The 24,410-nt window shown below is 44.2% G+C and overlaps 1 protein-coding gene across 2 annotated transcripts; it reads right to left on the bottom strand.

The window, feature by feature from the left end:
* Positions 1–1,919: 1,919 nt before the first annotated feature.
* LOC137534716 (zinc finger protein 84-like) lies at positions 1,920–24,410 on the bottom strand. 2 transcript variants are annotated; one of them, XM_068256333.1, is made up of 3 exons: positions 24,360–24,410; positions 16,966–17,221; positions 1,920–7,560 (listed from the first exon to the last, which is right to left on the bottom strand). In XM_068256333.1, exons 2-3 carry the CDS (start codon positions 17,207–17,209, stop codon positions 5,822–5,824), a joined length of 1,983 nt encoding a protein of 660 aa, XP_068112434.1. In that variant the 5' UTR covers positions 17,210–17,221; positions 24,360–24,410; the 3' UTR covers positions 1,920–5,821. The 2 variants fall into 2 exon arrangements, with proteins under 2 accessions (XP_068112434.1, XP_068112435.1); XM_068256334.1 differs by lacking the exon at positions 24,360–24,410 and adding an exon at positions 22,627–22,679.

The raw sequence follows: 24,410 nt of genomic DNA on the forward strand, positions 1-24,410 counted from the left end.
ATAACCACTCATTACAACCAAGGTATGCAGCAAAGCATTTGTGAAGCCACAACATGCACAACCTTGAGGCGGATGGGCTACAACAGCAGAAGACCCCACCGGGTACCACTCATCTCCACTACAAATAGGAAAAAAAGAGGATACAATTTGCATAAGCTCACCAAAATTGGACAGTTGAAGAATGGAAAATGTTGCCTGGTCTGATGAGTCTCGATAAGAGTCAGAATTTGGCGTAAACAGAATGAGAACATGGATTCATCATGCCTTGTTACCACTGCGCAGGCAGGTGGTGTAATGGTGTGGGGGAGGTTTTCTTGGCACACTTTATGCCCCGTAGTGCCAACTGGGCATCGTTGAAATGCCACAGGCTACTTGAGTATTGTTTCTGACCATGTCCATCCCTTCATGACCACCCTGTACCCATCCTCTGATGGCTACTTCCAGTGTTGCGAACTCATCCCTTTAATTACTGACACATATGAATTATACAGGTTTTGTGGCTAGGTAAATGCAGTTAAGGCACTGATTATGTGCAAATAGCCCCAGAACCTGTATAACTTAGATGTGTCAGTAATTAAAGGGATGAGTTGGCAACACTGGCTACTTCCAGCAGGATAATGCACCATGTTACAAAGCTCGAATCATTTCAAATTGGTTTCTTGAACATGACAAATGAGTTCACTGTACTAAAATGGACCCCACAGTCACCAGATCTTAACCCAATAGAGCATCTTTGGGATGTGACGGAACGGGAGATTTGTGCCCTGGATATGCATCCCACAAATCTCCATCAACTGCAAGATGCTATCCTATCAATACCAACATTTCTAAAGAATGCTTTCAGCACCTTGTTGAATCAATGCCACGTATAATTAAGGCAGTTCTGAAGGCAAAAGGGGGTCAAACACCGTATTAGTATGGTGTTCCTAATAATCCTTTAGGTGATTGTATATATACACACAGATGGAGGCTGCCATATGTATTTCCTTTTAAACAATACCAGTTGCCTAGCAGCCCTGCTGATCTATTTGGCTGTCAGCCTTAGACAACCAGAAAGCACGTGTCAAAGTTAAAATACCCTTAGTGGGCTGTATAGCACTTTAAGAAAATTAAATAAACTCTGGTTGTTCACATCAAACTTGTCGTTACCACCAGGGCTGTAGAGTCTGATTTGGAGTTGGAGCAATTTTGGGTACCTGAAATCGGAGTTGGAGGTTTCATAAACTGAGGAGTCAGAGTCGGATGATTTTTGTACCAAATCCACAGCCCTGGTAAGTATTTGACTAAAGAGTCAGAGCCATTTTGGGTACCTGGAGTAAGAGTTGGATTCAGAGGTTTCATAAACTGAGGAGTCGGAGTTGGAGTCAGATGATTTTTGTACCGACTCCACAGCCCAGGTTACCCCTACAAATTACTTTTACCATCAACTGGTGTCTGGGCTTCAGTATCTTACTGAAAAAGCAGAGCCATACCATTAGTGGCTGGAAAGTGTACTGGTTAAGGGCTCTGCCTTTGACATGGGAGACCTGGGTTCGAATCCTGTCTAGGTCAAGTACCTATTCAGTAAGGAGTTCAAGGCAAGACTCCCTAACACTGCAGGGTGGCCTCTTGAGCGCGTCCCAGTGGCTGCAGCACTTGAGAGCTTTGAGTCCGACAGGAGAAAAGCGCTATACAAATGTTCAATTATTATTATTATTATTATTATTATACCAAGCCCAGTGCTGTCAGTGCCTTGCCAGGCATTCCCCTGTGAGTGTGTAACTTGGTACATCCCTGTGTGATTGTGGTAGTGACATATCAGAGTCATTGCAGGTGGCCACTGGAATGTGTGTGTGATCAGGAGGGGATCTGTGTGCAGAAGAGGGTGACACCATCACACTGAGCAATGACACAAGTCACACACAAAAGGAAAACCACACATCTGTTCTTTTATTATCATTCCATCTTTCTACAGAAGTACAACAACAAAGCAAAATTATACAGAAGGAAAAAACACAGCAGTAATGACAACAGAGGGTATTAAAACACTGAGTACACCAAACAATATACTGCTCTATTCTCTGAGGGCATCAGAGATATTGAAGCACCTCGCATACCACAGGACCCTCTGAGCTAACTCCATCTTGTTTGAGGTCCACAGTAACAAGTAAGACTCCCTAGTCATTATCAGCCTTCTACACACAGTACTCAGGGAAAACCAACAGTGTGAGGTCTCTTTCAGGCAGGCAGCTGAAGGCGATACAAGAGAGGCCTGTCCGTGTAACAGGAGCATTAATGTGCTTAATAAAGGTAAAAGGCATGCACTTCCATGATCACTACTGACTTATGCAGCAGCACCCCACATCACACAGCACAGAGTACATGCAGTGCAATGGAGAATGCGAGGATACAGACAATACATAATAGCTCAGCTTGTACATTAATAAAGGTTTTGGTCATGAAACTGAGATCCCAGGTGCATCAGCTGTTAGGCCAGATACCCCTTTTATCTGCTGCTGGTGTGATGTGATATTGCCACTGGTAATGGTTTGTATTTTGTAATAAACAATTGGATGCTGTGTTCTGTTCTGTTAGTTGTTATGCAGGAGAACAGAGGCACCAAAAGGATAAAAGGAAGCTTGGTAAATAGAGGAGCCAGGCACCTCTTCTACTGACCACATATGCTATTGCTCCGTTGTTATTGCCTGATGAAGCGGGATCAAACCTGCAAAACGCGTTGCATATTTGGAGTTCATAAATAAAATATATTGACTGTCTTTACTACAGTCATTGTGTGTCTACTTGGAGGAGGTAAGTCCACCACTACCTCCTCTATTTACCAATTTGGTTTTTTAAGCTCATTTAGCTTCCTTTTATCCTTTTGGCACCTCTGTTCTCCTGCATAATATTGAGTCCACCCTGGGTGGAGGGTTGAACCCCCTTTTTCTCATCTACACAGAGCAACTTCTTATTCCTGAGTGGGGTCAGGAAAATCTCCCCACCTGCTTTTACAGTGGTTGCCTAATAGTAACCCTGGTTTGTGAGTATTAATATTTACTCTATCTAGTAACTATTTACCAGTACATATTACATTATTGGGGCTCTTGGTGTTCCTTGTTTTTATGTTCTGTTAGTTGAACTGTTTACTTACTGTGAGCACATGCTCACCATTATTACATATTCTCCTGCTAAATAGCATTTAGTGCCGCATCCCTTCCCATAGAGACTGTACATAGAGGTGTGAGATACAGACACACATTACACAGCAGTACTGGAACACATCAGAAGATAATAAAGGTGACTGATGATAGGACTCTAGCTTTCAATTCTTGTGAGCTATATGCTTTAGTATTCATGTTGGAAATATCTGACTTCTGAGGTTGATCACAAGAAGTGGACATGTGTGTTGCTTCTGCATTTGCTATCTCCATGTACACAAGAAGGATTTCTGGTTCCCCTGAACTTCTTTTCCTGCTTCCAGCTGTCATTTTTACAGTTTTGGTTTGAAAATGAACCAAGAACAATAACTGATTGCTAGAGGCAGCATCTCCTATACTTTCCACACAACAAGCCCTGGGTTAGCGGTAATGAGCAGTTTTAGGTCTCTCTGAACAAGTCTTGTTCTGGGTTACCTGTAGACCCATAGCAGCCTGATATTCTATGCTCTGCGCTGCCATATTTATTTACTGTAAGCAATACCAGTTGCTCGGCTTCCCTGCTGATCCTCTGCCTCTGATACTTTTAGCCATAGACCCTGAACAAGCATGCAACATATCAGGCGTTTCTGACATTATTGTCAGATCTGACAAGATTAGCTGCATGCTTGTTTCTGGTCTTATTCAGACACTTCTGCGGCCAAGTAGATCAGCAGGGCAGCCAGGCAACTGGTATTGTCTAGAAGGAAATAAATATGGCAGCCTCTATATACCTCTCACTTCAGTTGTTCTTTAATTCTGTGTAAGAAATAATTCTCACACAGACTAACGGAGGAAACTATAGTATCAATACATACCTTTACTTCCTGTAACCAAATTCACAATTCAGTGACTTACAACATGAAGCCACTTGCTTAGACTATAAAAAAGTAAAACATACAACAAGTTATCATCCATCCTATCTATTCACACTTCCCTTTACTAAGCACATATTTTATACAGTATCACTTTAGGCACTGCTGTCCTCCAGTATATATGTTAGTGAGTATACCCCTTCTTATGCGCAATCAAATTTCCTCTGAATTGAAAACATTCCCAAACTCTTTACATAAAAACACCACTCGTTTGTGTGAGATCTTTGGTGCACAACAAGATTTTTAAATAAACAAATCAGTGCAGGTCAAAGCAAAACCAAATAAGACATTGCCACTGTGCAAATCTATTAATGGTCTCCACTCATGGATGTGAGTCCTGACACCAATCAAAGGCGTAAGGCTTACCAGCCACATACAACCCAAGTTATAAGGTTGTGTTAAGGCTTGTTGTATCCCAGGTGGTCATGTGGGTCCTCCAAGCTCAACTGTATAATGTCCTCCTCCACATAAAGTCAGCATGGTATAGAGAGCATACCATAAAAGATAACAAGCAGCAATGTTAAGTGTAGACTACCCTATTTTAAAATTATGAAACCAAATAAAAACATAAAAGAGCACTTACACACGGGGCCCAGAACATGAGTACATGGAGATAAGAATGCGTGTGTTTGATGGCAAGCATCAGGTTAAAAGGATGAAAGCTATCTCCCGTCTCCTTATCTTTTGATTGGTGTTGGGACACAAATCTATGTTTGGTGACCATTGATAGTTTAGCACAGTGGAAAGTTCTGGATTGGATTTGTTTTGATCTGCGCTGATTTGTTTATATACAGTATCTTTTGAACTTTGGACGCTGTTCTCTCTTATGCTGGGAATATACAGTTCGTTTCTGCCGCTTGATTCTGCGCCTGTTTTTGCCGTTCGATTCTGCAGTAGATTCTCTTATCTTCCGTTCATTTTTCTATTCACCTCTATGAGAAATCGAGCAGTGAAACGATCGAACGGGAAATCGGAAATTATCTATTGAGCCATCTAAATGGCTCAAAAATGAACCGTGTATTCCCAGCATTAAGGTGCATACACACGTCTGATTTTACGCCCGATTGACGTTCAAACCGGGCGATTGAACGACTTCTAAAACTAAAAGTCGTTTAGACTCCTTGTACACAGATGACAAAACGTTTCAAATGCTAATTACAGCTAGCTAATTTACATGTTGTTTGTCTGGTCAATGGACTTGATAGCACAACGGACTAGATCAAACGACTTGTTGTTTGAAAGTCTATTAGTGTCAAACTAATAAACTTTCAAACAACACACCATTTGAACACATGTATGGACCTAACTGTCGTTTTAACGACAGTTAGTACACGGATCCGCCAAGCGGATCAGTCGAAACTCCTGCTATTGGTCTAACGATTGTTCGTACACACTCTAAACTGTCGATCAAATGACCGGTTTGAACGATAAGTCGTTCGGAAATATCAGACATGTGTATGTACCTTTAGCTGCGGTCACCTACTGAGATTCTTTGATGAGGCTTTCTTTTTGTTGTATACACAACAAGAATCTTCTTATAAATAACTTTCCCACACCAGTTTTATGGTGTTTGCAAAGGAGTGGTCTACTACAATAACTCTTTACACATGCAGAACATGTAAAAGGATTCTCTCCTGTGCGATTTCTCAAGTATTGAACAAGCATGTTGACTGAAGGTTTTCCCATACTCTGAACATGAAACTGGCTGGTCACCCTGTGACCTGTCTGGTGTCCACAAAGAGCTTGTTTACAAACAACAGTTTTCCCCTCACTCTAAACATGAAATGGGCGCTTTGCGGTGTGAATTTTCTGGTGCACAATAAAAGACTGTTTGTGAGTGAAAGTTTTCCCACATTCTGAACATGTAAATGGCCGCTCTCCAGTGTGAATTCTCAGATGCTGACTAACGTATGCTTTTCGACTGAAGGTTTTCCCACACTCTGAACATGAAAATGGGCTCATCGCTGTGTGTATTCTCTGGTGCAGAAGAAGAGCCTGCTTACGTATAAAATGTTTCCCACAGTCTGGACAAGAATAATGATGCTCCTCTGTGTGAATTTTCTGATGATTGGAAAGATTTTTACTACGTCTAAACCTTTTACCACACACTGAGCATGAGAAAGGACGTGCAGCTATGTGAATTGCTTTGTGTGTATGAAGATCCTCCATTTGAGTGAAACACTTCCCACACTCTGAACATGACAATGACTGCTCAGGCGTGTGAGTTTTCTGGTGCTCAAGAAAAGACTTTTCATAAACAAAAACTTTCCTACACACTGAACATGAAAATGACTGCTTACGTGGATCACGTGTGTGAGTTTTCTGGTGTATAAGAAGAGAGTTTTTATACATGAATGCTTTCCCACACTCTGCACATGAAAAGGGATATACTCCTGTGTGCTGTATCTGGTGTCGAAGAAGTTCTGCTTTCACAGCAAAACTTTTTTCACACTCAGAGCATGAAAAGGGACGCTCACCTGTGTGTTTTCTCTGGTGTCTAACGAAATTTCTCCCGTGGGTGAAGCCTTTCCCACACTCTGAACAAAAAAAGGGGTACACTCCTGTGTGCCTTATCTGGTGTTTAACAAGATCGCCTCTTGCAGCAAAACCTTTCCCACACTCCGAACATGAAAAAGGACGCTCACCAGTGTGAGTTCTCTGGTGTTTAACAAAACTTTCTTCATGAGTGAAACCTTTCCCACACTCTGAACAACGATAGGGGTACAATCCTGTGTGCCTTATTTGGTGTTTAGCAAGATCACATCTTGCAGCAAAGCCTTTCCCACACTCCAAGCATGAAAAAGGTCGCTCTCCTGTGTGACTTCTCTGGTGTCTGTCTAAGGCTCCTTTCTGCGCAAAACTTTTCCCACACTCTGAACATGAAAAAGGACGCTCACCTGTGTGACACCTCCAATGATTAACAAGATTAAAGTTAGATGTAAATACCTTCCCACACTCTGTGCATGAAAAGGACTGCTCACGTCTGTCCTGAGTGTGAGTTTTCTGGTGCTCAAGAAAACACTTTTTATAAACAAAAACTTTTCTACAAACTGAGCAAGAAAAAGGCCCTTCACCTGTGTGACACTTCTTCATGTGATTAATAAGTTTAGTGTCAGATGTAAATAGTTTCCCACACTCTGAACATGCAAAAGTTAGCTCCCCCACATGACTTTTCTGGTGTGTAAGGAAGTCATTATAAGTTGTAAAACATTTATCGCAATCTGAGCATGGAAATATCTCATCATCTCTGTCTCTTATAGTATGAGGGGGAGGAGCCTGAGCATTACACCAGTCATGTGACCTGTCAGCACTGGGAATTCTAGAATGGATATTTTGAGTAACAAGATGTGATCTACCAAAAGATGCCTCCGGATCAGCAAGATATAGTGAGCTCTCTGCTGGGCCAAGCATATTCACTCCAGGAGGAGTCTGTGTGATGCCATTATCTTCTCCATTATAATGTGGATGTACCAGAAGGTGTCCCTCTGACATGTTCCCGAAACTGTGTCCATCTGTTGGGAGAAAAATTATATTAGAGGTATATCTAATCTGTAATTTTACCATCTCTATGCGTTATTCTCAAACCCAAAAGGAACAGAGATGGAGCTCTACTTCTTTTGTTGGGAACATGTAGTCATGCTGAGGAATGGAGATGGGCCTTTCATATGGTGTACAGTATCTCCTCCTCATTTGTTGGTACTATGATGTTATACTGAGGAATGGAGATAGGCCTTTCATATGGTGTACAGTATCTCCTCATTTGTTGGTACTATGATGTTATACTGAGGAATGGAGATGGGCCTTTCATATGGTGTACAGTATCTCCTCCTCATTTGTTGGTGCTATGATGTTATACTGAGGAATGGAGATGGGCCTTTCATATGGTGTACAGTATCTCCTCCTCATTTGTTGGTGCTATGATGTTATACTGAGGAATGGAGATGGGCCTTTCATATGGTGTACAGTATCTCCTCCTCATTTGTTGGTGCTATGATGTTATACTGGGGAATGGAGATGGGCCTTTCATATGGTGTACAGTATCTCCTCCACATTGGTTGGTACTATGATGTTATACTGAGGAATGGAGATAGGCCTTTCATATGGTGTACAGTATCTCCTCATTTGTTGGTACTATGATGTTATACTGAGGAATGGAGATGGGCCTTTCATATGGTGTACAGTATCTCCTCCTCATTTGTTGGTGCTATGATGTTATACTGAGGAATGGAGATGGGCCTTTCATATGGTGTACAGTATCTCCTCCTCATTTGTTGGTGCTATGATGTTATACTGGGGAATGGAGATGGGCCTTTCATATGGTGTACAGTATCTCCTCCGTATTTCTTGGGAATATGATGTTATACTGAGGAATGGAGATGGGCCTTTCTATAGTGTACAGTATACAATATGTACCTTATTTGTGGGAATATGATATTTTTGAAGGATGGAGAAAGAACAACAGAGAACATAAAAGACCTGGTCAAATGCAGAAAGCAAAATGCTACTTCGGTATCCACTTTTACTATTCCTGAAAAAAAGACTCTCCTTTTTTGATGGAGAGTGGAAGCAGTAACAAAGGGGTTTTGATTTACTTATCCTCCCTGCTTCTTCTCTTCAAAACAGTACAGCATAATGTTCCGCCTTTAAGGGGGGCAGGCCCATCATGTGGATCTGCAACATGCTGACACTGTTTACAGTCTTGCACAAGCACACATGGCCCTGGTCCCCATCTTATGACTATTTTAGTGGGGCACGAGCATGCATGTGGGTGAGATACAGCTGGTTTACTGTGCATGCACAGAGGGTCATGTGTCTAAACTCTCTAGTTTTAGAAAGGTGATCAATAGGGCCCATCTAAAAACAATCAAGACAATGGCACTCAGCCTCTCTGTCACAGAAGGAGGGAAGGACAACACTCTGTGATCCATTACAGTGTGACAAGACCAAGACGACTCTATCCAGAAAGATTGACAGAAAAGGGTCTGAAGATTAATCTGAACTAATCTGAAGAAATTGCCAGCATAAGCCATTTTTGTAGCTATAATTGTAATGGGTGTGCAGATAATGATGTCCACACTTGGTTTATGACCATTGTAAGATGGGCCCGAGGCTGTGAGGGTCATCAAAGCTAGGCAAAGGAAAAGTGAACATGGGGGGGGGGCATTCAAGTTTTGCTGGGGAGCCCCATGGATTGTAGCTACGCCTCTGTGAGAAGCTTAAAGGAATACTATAGATTAAAACACCTTTTTGTTTTAATACTCTATATTAGGGTACACATACCACTAGTGCTAGGGGGATTTGTTCACCCAGTTCTCTCTAGCTCTCTCCCTGCTTAAAAATCATCCTTCATTCCTCACACAGCTCACAAATGTACTTCGCTGTGTCACAGCATGCAGGAGACAGGAGGAGGATGAGGCTGATCTGAGGAGGTAACAGTTAACTAGACGACTATCACCACAATAAAATGGTTTTGTTCCACCTCTTGATATTTACAACAATCAATATCAAAAACAAGCACACAATAGGGGTCTTCTTGGAAACAATGTTCTCTTATTTATTCTTCATTTATTAAAGTCTTCAAATTGCGGACATATCGTGCCAAGTCACACATAAGACAGCCTGACACGTGTTTCACGGCCAAAAGCCGCTTCCTCAGAGGCACACTGTATAAAAACATCCAATGAGCCAAAATCAAAAGACATCGCAATCTGTATAAAGTAAAGAGAAGGCTCTCAGTGTCGGTTCCATGCATTCATGGACTGGATATCCGCACGATATGTCCGCAATTTGAAGACTTTAATAAATGAAGAATAAATAAGAGATGGTAACTAGACGAGCTGTAATATTGCTGAAAGAGGGAGATGTGTATTATATATACTGTACACTATTCCTGACTGACTGAGTGACTGGTTTGTGATGATGATGCACTCCAGGCTGCATCTACTTCCTAGGCTGCTGAGAGGGAGAGACTCTGTTTACAAAGGCATAATCAGTATCTTTATCAGTCAGAGAAGAGAAGACAAGAAACACACATTGCTGGAATATTTAACCCCTTACCCCAATCTGAATAAGATTGTTTCAGCAAAGGGATAAATAAACTATACACTGAGGAGTTGATAGCACCCCCCCCCCCCCCTCCCGTGCAGGGATAAGGTCTAGCCCTTTACAGCAGAGAGGCAGAGCTGTGTGTGAAAGGAAACTGCTCCTAGTACTTGTAGTAATGTGTGCCCTAACATACAGCATTTAAAAAAAAATGCTTCAATCGATAGTATTACTTTAATGTCAATGTTGGAGACAGGTTCAAAGAGCTGTTTGGTAAGATAATTAAGGACCAGGGAGAGAGCCCACTGAGGAAAAACCTTTTGCTTCACTAGGCCAATCCAAATGACTGCCTTGATAAAAAGCCCTGCCTAGATGCCAACCTAAAAGGACTGGGAGCACTTCACACTGTAAACCAGAGTCCGTGGTGCGGTGCATCACGCTCGGAGCACTGCATCGCCAAAAACAGGCCTTCAGGGAACACCATGTTAGTACACAGTGTTCCCTGTCTGGCCACCAGCCAAGCAGGAAGTTGCGCGCGCTTGCAGTCACTTCCTGCTTCGGGTATGCAGAAATATTATTGTAAAAATACGCTTCCATGCATGCGTGCCACAACGTCGCAAAGACTTCGTTTTAAAAAAAAAAACTGCATTGCCATAGAGTAACATGACTTCCGGGCTGACGCAGATCGCCATGGATACCGCTTGGTAACGTAGTTCTGCATTAGCATTAGATTAGGCACTTCTGGCGCAGCATACTGCAATGTGGTATGAACTTCCCCATAGGGTTACATTAGGCTGCTGTAGCAGTGCATCAATTTGACGCACCGCACCAGTGTGAAAGGGCCCTGAGAGTACTCAAGGCGAGGCTTTTGCCTAGGCCATGCTGAAAAAATTCAAAAGCAGAACTTAGGACACTCTGCGGCCTAGAATAAACAACAAAAGCTATACACCATCCAGACCTTCATGTATATCTTTTGGGTGACAGGTTTGTGATAATTATGGATAGTATTGATGACCCTTTCCGAAAGACCCCTGCCCTTAAGCCTTTTCAGTATCCACAGTTAAAGGGAAAGAGGTGCCCTGGTATTTATAAAATGGATTAAAACCAGTTAAAAATTGAAAAAGGCGAAGCGGCTTACCTCAATAACGAATTACTTGTATGAACAAAGAATTTTATTAAGTACAGACAATGCGTTTCGTGGGTCTCAGCCTGCTTCCTCAGGCCAATTACAGTGCCAATTACAAGAAAAACCAATAGCGCTCCCTTTGCTACTGGTTTTTGTTCTAATTGGCACTGTTGGCCATTGGGCACTTTATACATACAAGGGTGCCTCTTTCCCTTTAACTGTGCTTAACTTACCCCCAACGTCCCCTGTTGTAGAGGTTGAGACAGAACACCTGTGGTCCTTACCACAGAGGTTTACTGTCACTTTCCATAAGGAGAGTGACCAAAATGTCAAGCAGTAGGAGCACCAATGAATCCAAACGGTGTGCCCAGACCCCAACCCCAGTGCCTCTTGGGGTCCTCTGTAGTAAAGAATGCAATGTGGGTCGGCACCACCTAAGTGGTATAAAGCTCTTTATTCCTTGCAAGCAGTGACAGACGCTGTTTCAGGCTGAATAGCCTTTCCTCAAACTGCTACAAACAAACAGTGTGAAAACTAGCCACCTTAAATACACCCCCTAAAAGAGGGCGGAAACACTATGCGCGGACCTGATGGGAAACAATATAAACTTACCGATGTATGACGAGTGTCACCTCGGAAATACAGCAATCGGTATACCACATGCGGGTCAGGAAGTAATCCGCGTGTATAAGCGGATAAGAGTCATGCGCAGTGACACTCTATGCGCCACCAATCAATGAAGTGTGGTAACGCCGCTCAGCCAATACGGCTGGCGGCAAGGAGAAGTCCGCCCACACCACAAGTGAAAGGCCGCCAGCCAATGGGTGTCGATTGTGGCTACAATGCCACTCCTCCGCAACCAACGCGGAGAGATACACACCCTCAGTACCGCCCAACGGTCAGCTGGCGCCACGCTGCCTCAATAAACCACACCGCTCGTCAAAACATGGCCGGCCTCCCCACGCCCCCCGTTGCTATGTAAACACAGCAACAGCAGGGGCTACAGTTCACCGGCCAATGCCATATGTTATTGACAAGTCGCATAATAAACACTCAGCAATTAACGCTGAGTATATACTAAAACCAAAACGAGCAAGGTCACCACCTCTATGTTGATATTAATAACTAAAAGCCTCACCACGCCCCCATTGCCAGATAACCATAGCAACCCTCAGGGTCAACGGCTCACTGGCAAAAAGCCACTAAGAGAATGTTAAAACACCCTGCTCCGCATGTGTATATACAAAAACAACGATTGCAATTAGGTAATAAGTAAGAAGTAAAATTACTTACGATCAACTCCCATCAAGTCCGCCTAGCAAAATTTCTAAAAACATCAGAGCATATGTGGAATAATCTATAAATAAATACAGAGAACAATATAAGATAACAGCACCAGATATCAAGAACACAATGAATTAGATGCAAAACCGTAGGTCATATTCCCTATTATTCCCTTCTGATTCTTCCGATGTCGATTCGGATGTCTCCCCAAACGTGGGAGCAGCAGGAGGAGACGGAGGGGCGGCCGCAGGCGCAGGAGGGGCAAAGAGACCACCCCAGCAAGCCAGTCCTCGGATCCTGAGACCAAGGAAGTAGAGCATTCCCTTGTGGTCAATATATCCTCGTACTGCCTGTCTAGGGATGAGACGGATGTATTAGAGCTGGGCCTGTCATTCTGCCCGACGAATTTCCCAGATTTTTTCACACTTGATCAGGAACTGTACCGTTTTTTCAGAACTATCAAGCTCAAACAGTTTTTTTTCAACTCTTCCACAATTTCCTACTACTGCCAATCCGGTGGAGGGTCGGTTTGAACTCAAGTCTTTGGGGCTGCGTAATCCCAGTTCCTTTATTCCACCTAGTCATCCTGTGATTGATGCTTTTGCCAATAAGGTCCAGGAGGACCTTAAGAAACTGGAGTGTTCGTTTGCTAAAGGCACATATGGTGTACAGCATAATTTGACATTGTCTCAGCGCAGGGCCCTCAATTTGCTACAAAATAATCCAGCCATCACTGTCCGCCCTGCTGATAAGGGTGGGGCAGTGGTGGTAATGGATACTAGTATGTATGAGGCTGAGGTGTATCGCCAGTTAACCGATTTGGCTGTGTATGAACCCATTGCTTTTGATCCCATTAATATGATTCGCAACAAAATAGATCTAATATTAAATGAAGCATTACAAAAAGGTCTTATTGATTTGGGTTTGTTTCAATTCCTTAGGGAAGATCATCCCGTCACACCCGAATTATATATTCTACCAAAGATTCACAAAAGGCTTGACAGGCCACCTGGAAGACCTATCGTGGCGGGTATTGGGTCTATTTTTGTACCCATCGCCAAGTTTTTGGATGGCCTGTTACAGCCGATTGTGCAAAATATTCCTTCATATCTCAAGGATACATCTATGTTTCTGGACAAGTTGCGGGGGTTGTCTATAGATAATGATGGTATCATTTTGGTTACAATGGATGTGGAGAGCCTCTACACCTCCATCCCACATGATGGAGGTGTAGAGGCGGTTGATTGGTATCTGATGACGAGCACGGACCTAACGTTGGAACAGCGCAGATTTGCTGTTGCCCTTTTGGAAATTGTGTTGAAGTTTAATTATTTTTCTTTTTCAGGTGCATATTATTTACAGCGCCGTGGTACGGCGATGGGCTCTAATGTGGCCCCCTCCTACGCAAACCTTTTCATGGGCCTCTTTGAAGAGGCCTTTGTTTATACGAATACGTTGTTCCACCAGCACGCTTTGTGCTGGTGGAGATTTATAGATGATATCTTTTGCGTATGGAGGGGGCCACTAAGTGAGCTACATAGGTTCGTGTCTCAGCTCCATGCCTCTTGCGCCCACGTGCGCCTCACGGTACATGCTGACAGTACAAGTGTCCCATTTCTGGATGTTTTAGTATCCATTGGTGACGGGGGTTTAAACACCGACTTGTTTGTAAAAGAGACGGATCGCAATTCGGTCCTGCATTATAAGAGTTTCCACCCCAAGAGCACCAAGGATGGCATTCCGTGTAGCCAATTATCACGGGTTAATAGGATTGTCAGCAGTGACCAGGTGAGGCATGCGCGTGGGCGTGAGATGATGGAAAAGTTTAAGACACGTGGCTATCCTGAACACAGTCTCAGGCCTAAGACAGGGAGTGGTGCCAGGAGAATAGGCCCAAGGTTACCATTCGTTTCTACTTTCAATGTTTGCAGTGATGGGATCTCACAGATCATCCGCAGACATTGGCATATACTCAGGGATGGACTCCCGTCAGTTCCAGAATTCAGGTACCCACCCCTGATGTCTTTTAAACGAGCACCCACGGTTCGTGATAAGATTAAGACTAAAAAAATCAAACGCAGTGGTCCCAACACCACACGGCGTGGTATGTATCCCTGTCTCAATTGCCACATGTGCAATAGTGTCATAAGGGGAGATACTGTGTCACATCCTTCATTGTGTGCCCCACTTAGGATACATGGACTGTACAATTGTGACTCTTCTTTTGTTATCTATATGTTGAAATGCCCATGTGGCCTTGCCTATATAGGCAAGACCACTCAGCGTCTAAAGGATAGAATAGCGTCTCATAAGTCCAATATCCGCAACATGTCATGCACTCTGGCAGTAGCGGATCACTTTCATGAATATAGACACTCAGTATCTCAACTGAGGGTAACGGTCATTGATAGTGTTCCATCCAATTGGAGAGGTGGGGATAGGGACAAAGCATTATTACGCAAAGAGGCGTTTTGGATTAGGAAGTTGGGTACCATGGGGGCGGGGGGACTTAATAGGGAATATGACCTACGGTTTTGCATCTAATTCATTGTGTTCTTGATATCTGGTGCTGTTATCTTATATTGTTCTCTGTATTTATTTATAGATTATTCCACATATGCTCTGATGTTTTTAGAAATTTTGCTAGGCGGACTTGATGGGAGTTGATCGTAAGTAATTTTACTTCTTACTTATTACCTAATTGCAATCGTTGTTTTTGTATATACACATGCGGAGCAGGGTGTTTTAACATTCTCTTAGTGGCTTTTTGCCAGTGAGCCGTTGACCCTGAGGGTTGCTATGGTTATCTGGCAATGGGGGCGTGGTGAGGCTTTTAGTTATTAATATCAACATAGAGGTGGTGACCTTGCTCGTTTTGGTTTTAGTATATACTCAGCGTTAATTGCTGAGTGTTTATTATGCGACTTGTCAATAACATATGGCATTGGCCGGTGAACTGTAGCCCCTGCTGTTGCTGTGTTTACATAGCAACGGGGGGCGTGGGGAGGCCGGCCATGTTTTGACGAGCGGTGTGGTTTATTGAGGCAGTGTGGCGCCAGCTGACCGTTGGGCGGTACTGAGGGTGTGTATCTCTCCGCGTTGGTTGCGGAGGAGTGGCATTGTAGCCACAATCGACACCCATTGGCTGGCGGCCTTTCACTTGTGGTGTGGGCGGACTTCTCCTTGCCGCCAGCCGTATTGGCTGAGCGGCGTTACCACACTTCATTGATTGGTGGCGCATAGAGTGTCACTGCGCATGACTCTTATCCGCTTATACACGCGGATTACTTCCTGACCCGCATGTGGTATACCGATTGCTGTATTTCCGAGGTGACACTCGTCATACATCGGTAAGTTTATATTGTTTCCCATCAGGTCCGCGCATAGTGTTTCCGCCCTCTTTTAGGGGGTGTATTTAAGGTGGCTAGTTTTCACACTGTTTGTTTGTAGCAGTTTGAGGAAAGGCTATTCAGCCTGAAACAGCGTCTGTCACTGCTTGCAAGGAATAAAGAGCTTTATACCACTTAGGTGGTGCCGACCCACATTGCATTCTTTTTCATAAGGAGAGTGACCACATCCAGGTCTGGCCGGACCACCCCGAGTGGAGTCGGGTTCATTGTCTCCACCTGCTTCCTGCGGTTGGTTGCCCCTTTGCAACCTTCCTTTGTGAGTAGTATTTAGAATTTCCTTTCTTCACGCTTTTCCTATCTAACATACTACACTATTTAGGCTCCCATTTTAGTCTCCCGTACTTTTTTGCCTAGGGTCCTGCGACACCCCTCCAACTCTGTTTTCAGTATCCATACTGCTAGTCTGAAAAGTTTTGGCTTGAGATGCAAAAGATGCCTCTAAACCAGAAAGTCCTGTCTTTTGGGTAGAGGAAAAGGAGGCCGAATTTCCAACCTCAGGCGGCTCGAGAACCTTTTGTGCCAGGATGGAGATGTGAGCAGGACAGTGACTCTTTTCTCTTGAATATTGCTGCTTTGTCTTTGAGGAATATTAGCACTGAAGACGTTCCACCCTCTGTTTGTACTGTGGAGCTCCTGGTCATTTCCTGCAGAATAGTCTAGTAAGGCCTACTGATAGCAAGGATGCTATCTAACAACCTCCCATCAACGTCATCAGAACACAGCTCCATTGCTCTGCATAAAGGGCCTAGTAAGGATCAGCAGTGTTCAGTTCTGGAGTCTGCACTTGCTTCCTGGTTGCTACCCTAGCTCTGCAACTCCAGTTACCTCTTAGCTCCAAGTGCCAGTGCCTTTCCGATGCAGCTAGCTCCTGATTCATCCATCAGATTTGGCCCAGTAACTTGAAGTACTTTTAACATTTACTTCCATTGTTTCCCAATTGGTAGGCCAAAACTCTGCTCAATACTTTTCTCATTCTATATATATATATATATATATATATATTGATAGAAGACACATTAATGTGTCCAACATTTCTGCTTCATCACTTCACTTACCTGCGCTGATGTCTATAGCAAATTCTTCTACTTTAATAATTCTCATCTCTGCGCCCTCATCTGCATCTTCTTTTTCCACCTTTATAGTCACTATGATGCCGTTGCTCTCTGTAGACTGGGGGGCACCCGTCACAGATGTCTCTCCTTCCTCTTTTATTGTCCTCATCATGTCACCTTCCTCCATATACTGTGGATTACTACTCACATGCATCTCTTCTTCTTCCACTTTAACTTTTATATTCATCTCCTCTTCATTCTAAACCCACAAAAACAGAGAATTCCAAGTTTAGCACATTGACACTAATGAATGAATATTGCATATATCAAATTGTTTCTTAACCACTTGAGGACCCAAGGTTTATACCCACCTAGTGTCCAGGCCATTTTTTTCAAATTCAACACTTCACAACTTTAACGGTTTATTGCTCGGCCATTCAACTTAGCACCCAAATGAATTTTACCTCCATTTCTTCTCACTAATAGACCTTTCTTTTGGTGGTATCTGATTTCTGCTTTTTTTTTGGTTAGTTAAAAAAGACCTAATATTGTTTACATGCTTTTATCTCCCCCTCTCTCCCCCCTGCCCCCCTCCTAAAATGACCCTACACTACCTTACTTATATATGGCTATGGCAGGGATTAGATTGTGAACCCATCAGAGGGACAGTTGGTGACAAGACAATATACTCTGTACAGCGCTATAGATATTTAGAATTATTATTTATTAATTTTTTTAGAAATACAAAACACAGCCTGCCAGCACTAATCAGCCGCTGGCAGGCTGATCACTGCGGCCATCTATTTCAGCGCGAGCTCCCTTGCAATCTTGCTCCTCGCTAGGTGACGCCATATGGCATCCTGGAGGAACAATGGAGCTACTCTGCGGCCCGCCAATCGGCGTTAAGTGGTTGCAGAGAGGTTAAAGAGGGATTGCCAGCCACAAAATCTAATTCCACTTACCCACTGCTCTTTGTACATTGTGCAGCCAGGAACCTCACCCTGCAGTGCAAGCTCTCCAATCTATTCAGAAATGTTTCTGCTGTAATAAATCTTATCTCAGTCAGACTGGCTTTATTCTTGCCATCGCCAAAGACATTGAGAGAGGGGAAGCTTGTTATCACCCCTCCCACATTGCTGCTCCTCACTGAGTGCAGTTCAGTGTGAAGCTGTTGATGTTATGTAAGTGGAACAAGTAGTTATCTACTTATAAATGTGTTTATTTCCTGGCATAGTATGGCTAATGCTCCTGCTTTAACTACGTCACGCCAATGAGCAAGGGCGCGCGGCAGCCCCAGGACCACCTACCGCCGATCAGGGTAAGGTCCTTGGGGCTCGCAGTGCAGGAGATCGCGCGCAGGCTGCGTGCGCATTTCCTGCTGGTAGTCAGAGCAGAGCTCTGCCTTCAGTCTCCAAACAGCGATCACCGCTCTAGAGACTGTAAGACAGCGAAACCTCTGTCTAATTACCTTGTACAGCGCTGTGATCTGCAGTAGCGCTGTACTGGGGAAAGCCATGTGCCATGGCTGTCCCCCTGGGGCACTAGAGAGAGATTGGCTCTCAAAGGCAGAAGCCTATGACAGCCGATCGCCATGATTGGCTGACCGCCGGGAGGGAGGGGGAAAAAAAAAAAGAAATAGGCATATTTATTAAAAAATAAATAACAAAAATATATCAAAAAACAAACAAACACGGGGAGTGATCAGACCCCACCAATAGAGAGCTCTGTTGGTGGGGGAAGAAGGGGGGTGAATCACTTGTGTGCTGTGTTGTGCGGCCCTACAACTTGGCCTTAAAGCTGCAGTGGCCTATTTTTAAAAAAATGGCCTGGTCTTTAGGGGGGTTTAACACTGTGGTGCTCAAGAGGTTAACGCAAACCTGAAGCAAAAATAAACTTATGAGATAAAGAACTGTATGTGTAGTACAGCTAAGAAATAGAACATTAGTAGCAGAGAAATTTAGTCTCATATTGTTTTCAGTACAGAAAGAGTTAAAAAAAAAAAAAAAAAGCTTTAGTTATCTATGCAATAGAGCTTCTCTGATCTATTCCACCAACTAGATCAAATATAGTCCTGTTTTCTGGAGAGCTTCAACAGCCAAGAGACACTGAGAGACAGCTTGAGATAAGGGTTTACTGCAGGAAGGTTCAAAGGGTCATTATTTCTGCTTTGCTTTATAGCTTAAAAGACAGAGTGTGGTTTTGCAACTGTGACAGTATGATGCAATGATATACAGTTATCTAATATAAACCGGACTAAAGCACTTGCAAGTCACTAATTAAACTTGCAGTTAAAAGAATAAAAAGAAACAGCAGAACTAAATCACACTGAGGCCTAGTGCACACCGAGCGGTTTTTGGAGCGATCCGCCGGCCGCATCCGCCTGTAAAAACGCTTGGCTAATGTATTGCAATGGGATGGTGCACACTGGCGGTTTGAGGTTTTTGACAAGCCGCAAACGCGCCTCCTGTTGCACGTTTGCGGTTTTCGGAAGCGTTTCGTCCTCAATGTAAAGTATAGGAAAAACGCAAACCGCTCTGAAAAAACGCTACTTCAGAGCGGTTTGCCAGGCGTTTTTGTTACAGAAGGAGTTCTGTAACAGCTTTTACTGTTACAATATGTGTAATCTGATACACAAAAACGCACCCAAAACTGCTAGGTATGTTTAGAAAACCTCTCTAAACATGCCTAGAATCGCTCTGAAATCAGCTCCCAAAACAGCTAGCATATTGCGGATCTGCTAGCAGTTTTGGTGTGCACTGGGCCTGAGGCCTGGTGCACACCAGAGGAGTTTTTCTGAGCGTTTTGAGTTTTTAAATCTGCTGCTAATGTTATCCTATGTGTCTGTGCACACTGGAGCAATGAGGTTTTGTAAAAAACCCCATAGCATTACATTGGGAAGAGCTTTTGAAACCTCTAAGGCCCAGTGCACACCAAAACCGCTAGCAGATCCGCAATATGCTAGCGGTTTTGGGAGCTGATTTCAGAGCGATTCTAGGCATGTTTAGAGAGGTTTTCTAAACATACCTAGCGGTTTTGGGTGCGTTTTTGTGTAGCAGATTACACATATTGTTACAGTAAAAGCTGTTACTGAACAGCTTCTGTAACAAAAATGCCTGGAAAACCGCTCTAAAGTAGCGTTTTTCAGAGCGGTTTGCGGTTTTCCTATACTTTACATTGAGGACGAAACGCTTTCGAAAACCGCAAACGCGCAGCAGGAGGCGCGTTTGCGGCTTGGCAAAAACCTCAAACCGCCGGTGTGCACCATCCCATTGCAATACATTAGCCAAGCGTTTTTCCAGGCGGATGCGGCCGGCGGATCGCTCCAAAAACCGCTCGGTGTGCACTAGGCCTAAAAGCTCTTCCCAATGTAATGCTATGGGTTTTTTTTACAAAACCTCATTGCTCCAGTGTGCACAGACACATAGGATAACATTAGCAGCAGATTTAAAAACTCAAAACGCTCAGAAAAACTCCTCTGGTGTGCACCAGGCCTGATTGGACAAAACACTCACATCTTTGGAAAAATGTAAATACATGATGTGTGCAAGAGTACATATTATAGCTAATGTTTTATCTGATCACATCCCTAATAATCAATGCTTCTAATGTGGAGAATGGTCTAAACAGTGATAGGAGTGTGCAGTTATACTGGCAGGCTGGACTCTGGATACTGGCTGAACCTTATAGGGATTACTTGCATATTGTGTAACCTAAGTCCATTCTGAAAACAAAGGATCTGCAAATCATAGAATAGAGCATGAGAAGCTCTGCAGATAAAACGGTGCCATAGAAGTGCATATAACAATCATGATGCTACAACAGCTGGACATTACCTTATTCATGGACTATAGTGCAAAGCCTTCCTGGACCACACAGTAAGTACAGTAAGTACTGGAGGGCCACATACGGCTCTGGGGCTGCATGCTGAACATCAGACTTGTCACTGCAATCCACACACCTGTGATAACTTCCTCAGCTTATCCTCTCCAGCAGTGGACAGAAGGGAGGGATGGGGTTAATTCAGCTCGTAGCACAGAGCTGCCGAGGGGGAGGAGTCACAAAACAGGGGGGTGTCACTAGCTATCTGTCTGATGCAGAATACAGTCCAAAGTCCATTACTGAGGCCTCCTTACCAGCTGCCTGGTGCTCAGTAATCACTGGCTGCCATTTACTAACACCTTTAAGTTGCCCATACATCTCACAATGTATGAGCAGATCGACCAAGAGACAAATCTCTCTCTGATCAAATCTGTTAAGAGAGAAATCTGTTGGCTGCCCATACACTGCAGGCTGTTTCCTGATCGGCCTTGTGACCAGGGCTGTGGAGTCGGAGCAATTTTGGGCACCCGGAGTTGGAGTCGTGGTTTCATAAACTGAGGAGTCAGAGTCGTGGTTTCATAAACTGAGGAGTCGGAAGATTTTTGTACCGACTCCACAGCCCTGCTTGTGACACCACATTCACCCAAATTATCCCCTTGTGTCAAAGTGGCACCCAGTTTACTAAAGTGGCTCCCAAATTACCTGCTTTACTCACTGATCACATCTCAGACCTGCTTGGGAATAGGCCATGCAGATGGATAAAGCATGGAGCAGTGTCAGGGGACACAGGGCTCAGACAACAGGCAGGCCTGGTAACAGGACAGCATACAGTGGGGAGCAGAGCATACACAGAGCCATGTCTCACCCAGGCTCACCTCCTCCCTGTCTGTCTGCCTCCCTATATATCAAGAGATCAAAAGAGTACTTGGCACTGCTGCAGTTGTGAATTCTGTTTATTACATCAGACATATGAGCAAGTAAGTTAGTGCAGATTAAAACAGTCCACATGTTAGAATAGAGCCTTAAAATGGGGAACTGAAGAGAGAGGTATATGGAGGCTGCCATGTTTGTTTCCTTTTAAGCAATACCAGTTGCCTGGCAGCCCTGCTGATCCTCTGCCTCTAATACTATTAGCCATAGCCCCTGAACAAGCATGCAGCAGATCAGGCGTTTCAGACTTTAAAGTCAGATCTGACAAGACTAGCTGCATGCTTGTTTCTGGTGTTATTCAGATACTACTGCAGAGAAATAAACCAGCAGGGCTGCCAGGCAACTGGTATTGATTAAAAGGAAATAAATAAGGCAGCCTCCATATACTTACTTCAGTTCCCCTTTAAAGGAAACCCAAGACAAGAAAAACAAAAAAGTATACATACATACCGGGGGTTTCCTCCAGCCTCTTTCAGGCACTTGGTTCCTGCGCCCTCCTCCTGGGCTGCATTGATCCTCCACTAGCTGGCTCATTAATTCCTGTAGTTGTCACGTACAGTGCATGCATGGCCCAGCCATGTATACACCACATCAAGAGCATTCTGTGTCTGCACAGTACTACTGTGCAAGCATACAATGCTCCCAGCATCAGGAGGGTGATGGAGGCACAAGCGCAGCCTTACTGCACATGCATTGACTAAAGCATTTACCGAACCAGCTAGCAGAGGATCGAGGTTGCCCAGAAGGACGGCGAGGGAACCAACGTCCTGAAGGGGGCTGGAGAAAGTCCCAGATATGTATACATTCTTTTTTTTCTCTTGCTCAGGTACACATTAACAGTGGGTATGGGCATCAGTGGGAAGCCCGATGACTGTTTTGCACTAACAAGCCCTTCCTCCGTGGCTGTGTCCTCACCTCCTCCCTGTCAGTCTGCAGGTGGATGGATCAGGTTCCGGTTGGTATGTTACATAGCATGATCAGCCTCTCCTCCTGCTCATCTGAGGCAGTCCCTCTCTGCCAGTCTCTCCATCTGCTATTACACAAATGACCTAGTTTAAACTCCTCATCCTATCATACAAAGCTCTTCATAAGTTGTCACCTCCTTACATTTCCTCACTAGTCCCCAGATACCATCCCACTCGGAACCTTCGCTCCTCCCAGGAGACTGTCTTGTCCTCTAGCTTGGTCACCATCTCTCACTTCCACATCAAGTCTTCTCATGAGCATCACCTCTCCTTTGGAATGCTCTTTCACTGCCTGTCTGTCATGCTCGAGCCTGGAAACCTTCAAATGTTCTCTCAAAATACACCTGTTCAAACAAGCCTATAATTTGCTATAGGTAGCAGCATGGCCGGATTTCAGGCAAGGCCAAAAAGGCCATGGCCTAGTGCACCAGGAAAGGGGCAGGCTGTGGGCAGCAGGGTGGCAGTAGCAGTTAGCCTGCCGAACATTCATCCTGCTACACAGAGTTTGCACATAGCGGTGAACAGCTACCATCAGCCGGATCTGGCACTCAAGGGATGTAGGGGCAGCGGACTGGCACTTACCTTGATCGCTGAGCTGCCTGTCACTCACCGAATGTGCTGCTCACCAAGGAGCTTACAGTCTAATACCTGCCATCATTTCACTATATAATATAATATAATATATATATATATTTTATAATATAATCCTTGCCATCACTTCACTAACCGTCCTCAGAGGAGCCTACAATCTAATACCTGCTGGGGAAAGGCGGCGGAGCAGTGCTTTTCAGCGCTGCTAGCTTTGGGCGCAGCCAGCGCCGCCATAGACTGTAATAGGAATCAGTCTATAGCGGCGCTCAGTGAGGAAGGTCGGCTCCGTCAGAAGACGGAGCCGAAGTTGTTTAAAAAACACAATAATTCGGCCTCCAGCAATCGCTGGAAGCCGAATTATTTCATTCCCCCACTATCCATGTCGGCCTGGAGGGGGAATAGTAATTAAAACGCCCCGGACTTGTGCAGAAGCAGGACCAGCCATTTAACAGCTGGATCCTGCGCCCAAGTCTACCAGCGCCGTATTCAAATGTACGCAAAGGCGGGGGGTTTAGGATGCTCTCGGTACGGGGGCAGCTGTGGGCCTTGGGAGGCAAAAAGTACAAATCTGGCCCTGGATAGCAGTGGAGGCTTACTTCCTCATGTCTCCAACAGACTACCCTCTAGATTGTAGGCTCACAAGGGCAGGGACCTCCTCCTAGTATTTCTTGTTCTGATGCAATGTCAGTTCCTGTGTCCCCCTATATGGTCAGTGTAGATTCTGGGCACCAGTAATCCGCCCCCCTAAACTTGCACATGCAAGGCAGACAGGATAGAAAAGCACTGCTCCGGACAGGATACATGAGGACACAGGAGAGCGAGGAGACAGCAGGAGCTGCAATCTTTAGATAATACATCTATATGCAGCTCCATAAATCAACAATAAAAACCCCTTCAAATAAAAATAATAATATATTATGCAAATCAACTGACATGCAGACGCTCAATGTATGTCAATCTGAACGACCATTATTGTATGTCTACAATTTCTATCATTTTAACCCAACCAGCACGAACTATCACACCAGCACAAATATCTGCTATTCCCAGCTGGAAAAAAATGGAACACAAGATTTAAAACGTAAATCTTACCGCAACCACAACTCCCAGCAATGTCTCCTCTCTACTTCATTCCCTTTCCTG

Source organism: Hyperolius riggenbachi, chromosome 10 (genome assembly GCF_040937935.1).
Source record: "Hyperolius riggenbachi isolate aHypRig1 chromosome 10, aHypRig1.pri, whole genome shotgun sequence".
Taxonomy (NCBI): Eukaryota; Metazoa; Chordata; class Amphibia; order Anura; family Hyperoliidae; genus Hyperolius; species Hyperolius riggenbachi.